The 3,491-nt window shown below is 43.4% G+C and overlaps 1 protein-coding gene across 2 annotated transcripts in view; it reads right to left on the bottom strand.

The window, feature by feature from the left end:
• CARD6 (caspase recruitment domain family, member 6) overlaps nucleotides 1–2,963 on the bottom strand; it is an 8,332-nt gene extending 5,369 nt beyond the window's left edge. The window contains exons 1-2 of one of the 2 annotated variants that reach the window (XM_005875986.2): nucleotides 2,152–2,963; nucleotides 434–991 (exon numbers count right to left, since the gene is read on the bottom strand). In XM_005875986.2, coding sequence (XP_005876048.1) covers nucleotides 434–991; nucleotides 2,152–2,434 — 841 coding nt within the window. In that variant the 5' untranslated portion in view covers nucleotides 2,435–2,963. The remainder of the gene's footprint in view (nucleotides 1–433; nucleotides 992–2,151) is intronic. The other variant, XM_005875987.2, reaches the window with a different exon arrangement.
• Between the last annotated feature and the right edge of the window lie 528 nt (nucleotides 2,964–3,491).

The raw sequence follows: 3,491 nt of genomic DNA, 5'->3' as shown, positions 1-3,491 counted from the left end.
GGCATGTACCTTGGTTGCGGGTACATCCCCAGTTAGAGGGTGTGCAGGAGGCAGCTGATCGATGTTTCTCTCTCATCGATGTTTTTCTCTATCCCCCTCCCTTCCTCTCTGTAAAAAATCAAAAAAATATATTTAAAACAATAAAAAATAAATACAATAAAATGAGTGTCTAGCAACTCTTATATGTGTGACAGAGGTGACAGCAGAAACCTACACCTGCACTTCATATCATATTCACTTTGGCTTATCCTGTGCTGGGTCTCCCTCCCTGTCAACGCCACCTCTAAGAACAGTCCAGGCTAGAGAGGCGCAAGGAATTTCTGAGAGGCTGCCCTTCGGCTGACGTCTGGTGCCCTCCCTCATCCTGCCTCTCCATTATGTGACGGCAACCTAAAAATATGCTGTTGCCTAACGATCACGTGTCATTTCATACCTTCCATACTTTCCTCCTCCTCTTCCTCCAGCGGCATGCCGGGTTCTGAATCACCATAACTCTCCTCGTCACCAGAGAACTCTGCGGTTTCTGAATACACAGGGTCCTCTTCCCCACCATAGACAAGGTACTCTGGGTCGTCATGATCTTCTCCTTCCACGGTGCTTTCTGCATCTTCAGAGAATACAGCCGACTCTAGATATTCCTCTTCTCCTAAGTATAAAGAATCATCGGGCTCATCGTACCTCTGTTGGTCCTGTGAATAGTCAGTAGTTCCTGAAACTTCAGACTCAACATTCTCTGCTGAATGCGGCATCGTGGTGGTTGGCGGGTCGTATGCCTTCTCGTTTTCCCGTGAGGACCACGCCATCTCGCCATCACTACTTTCCTTGTCCCTGAACATCTCAGAGGTTTCCACATCCAAATGCTCTTTCTCTTTGAAGGACACGGTGATCTCAGAACTCTCAGGCTGTTTCTTTCCCGGGGAAAATGGATCTTCCGAATTCTTGCTTACCCCTGTAGATTGAGGAGATTCTGTATGTTCATGTTTTAAAGATTCTGAAAAGAACAAGAAAGTTATGGGGTTTTTCACTTTGTTTTCCAAATTAACAAAAAGAAGTTTTCTATTTACTTGTGTTTCCGAGACCTCGAAGCATTATCTCTCTTCTTTATGTCACTGGAGGATAGGAATACCTACCCCTTCCAACACAAATGGCAATAAGTCAACCGTCAGAACCTGCTTTTCCCACTGGAAAAAGATCAGAACGCACTCCAGCCTTGCTCAAAATTCCAAGTCTTTCACAGCAAACTCAAGTGTCAAACGAACAGAACAAAATGTGAATCTTATGAACAGCGCTAACTTGTGGAGTTACTGTGACCCCAAACCAGCTCCGAACTCCTAGGGCCATTGGTAATGAAGTCTGATCCTAATAATTTCTAGTCAGGAAGCAAAGAGCTCTAAATTGGAATAGTAAATCCTAGAAATAAATAGTAAGACCTATTTCTTTAAGCGAACGGGTCTTGTCCCACATTAGGGACCATTAACATAAACCTTTTACCTGAGACTGCATCTCTGTAACACCTCTTAAAGTAATCTTCAATAGCCTTAGGTTCCCATAAAAGGAGCTACACTAGCCCCTGGCGGTAACCTACAAAATTGCTAACCAATCCATTCCAGAAGGATTGCTCCCTCGTTTGCCTGATTATCTCTGCACATTGGAAAATTAGGATTGGAATTACTTCAGAGGGTTCCCCAGAAAAGGAAGTGACTGATCCATCACGCAAGGGGATTATTTTCCAAATGGTTACACGAGGCTGTGGTTTGGGGATTGCTTATATTCAGGAATTCACTTACTAGACAAAGAAATCCCTGATATGACCCCTGTCGTCTCTTTCCAGCTGTAAATATTTGGGGATGCCTATCATAATAATGAGGAGTCTATACCGGCACTAAAACCACTGCAAATTTTGGACACAGTTTAAAGAAAAAATTATCAATCCCCTAAACTGATAAAATACATTGTTCCCTGCTTTTTAACTGCTGGCCACTTCCTCTTTATCATATTTCAGTGAAAAATTATCTCTGGGAGAAAGACAAATAAAAATAAAAGATGATCAGTTTCTTTTTTTCTTTTCTTTTTCCAGGAAATTTGCCTCATTGCTTTCATTCCCCTACCCCCTCACCACCACCAAAAAAAAAGTGTAGAAATTCAACTTACCGTGCCTTAAGCCCCAAGTGGTCGCTGACTCTGGAAAAGTACTAAATAAACATTTGAGGAAATGCTGACAACTGTCTTCTCCCTTTTTCTGCACCAAGATCAACAGCTTCCGACTTTTCTTCAGAGGGTCTGGGATGTCCTCCAGCGCCTCATACTCGTCCTCAGAAATCAGCCTCCGAGAGGTTAGTGAATCTAGGATCGAGTCCAGGTCTTGCTGGAGGATTTCCAGTAACTTCTTTCGCTCTCTTTCTATAATCTCGGAGGGAGCACTCCCGGTGGCCATAGCTCTAGTTTTCTCTAGAGCAGGAACTGGATTACCAAACCCGTCCAATGGATTAACAAATTGAGGCGGGTCCCAGCAGCAAATTGTTGCCACATGCTCCAGGGGAAGGTCAGCTCCCGAGGGCAGCAGAGGAGCTGCCTCAGAGGAGGTCGGCAAGGTTGTCACTAAACCTGCTCCTGCCAAAGAGGAAACCAAAAAAGTGGCAGGAAAGGCTGATCTGCAGACAAGGAAGTGCAAACAAAGGGCAAAGCAAAGCAGAGGGAAAGCAGGCTGAATTGGCTAACCACTCACTATCTCACTGCAGGAAACAGAGAAACCAAAAGGGTGAGTAGAGTCCAGCCTCGGAGGAAGCAGGAGAGAAGGAAGGCAAGTCTGATTAATATTGATACGGAAATTCTGGACTGGAACACACAGTGCTCCCCCAGGCAGGATGGCTTCCCAGGGCTCTTTGTCCTTCGGAGTCCACGTGCAGGTGGCAGCCAATCACTGATTCTCTCTCATCATAGATGTTTATCTCTCTCCCCTTCTCCCTTCCTCTCTCTGAAATCAATAAACATGTTTTTAAAAATATTTTTTAAAGGATCAAATTGAAATGTCTGTGTACTTATCCTCAGAACAAGCAATAAAATCTCAAGAAAGAAAAATGATTTTTTTAAAAGGCAAAGATTAATTCTATTTGGCCAAGATTAAATATGTCAACGCTGCCTACTGTTGGAGGAGCAGATACAAACAAGGCAAGGCAGTGGGAGAATCCAGCCCGGAGCGCTCCCAGCCCCTGCCTTCCGGTGGGTTATTTATCTGCTCTTTGGATCACTTGACTCAGTCTCAGCATGACCAGGCCCCAGGGTCAAATCCTCTGAGAAGTCTCTCTCTCTCTTTTTTTAAAAATATATATTTTTACTAATTTCAGAGAGGAGTTGTTTCAGACCAATGCCCCAAAAATGTATGTACAATGTCTGCATTACAAAACTTTTTATAACAGAAAATTAAGAATGACCAAAATTTATCAAAATAACCAAAATTTCCATAAATTGTGGAATACATGTTGATACATTAA

Source organism: Myotis brandtii, unplaced genomic scaffold, assembly GCF_000412655.1.
Source record: "Myotis brandtii unplaced genomic scaffold, ASM41265v1 scaffold478, whole genome shotgun sequence".
Lineage (NCBI taxonomy): Eukaryota > Metazoa > Chordata > Mammalia > Chiroptera > Vespertilionidae > Myotis > Myotis brandtii.
Note: the sequence above shows the minus strand (reverse complement) of the source record. Positions and strands in the feature narration are given on the sequence as shown.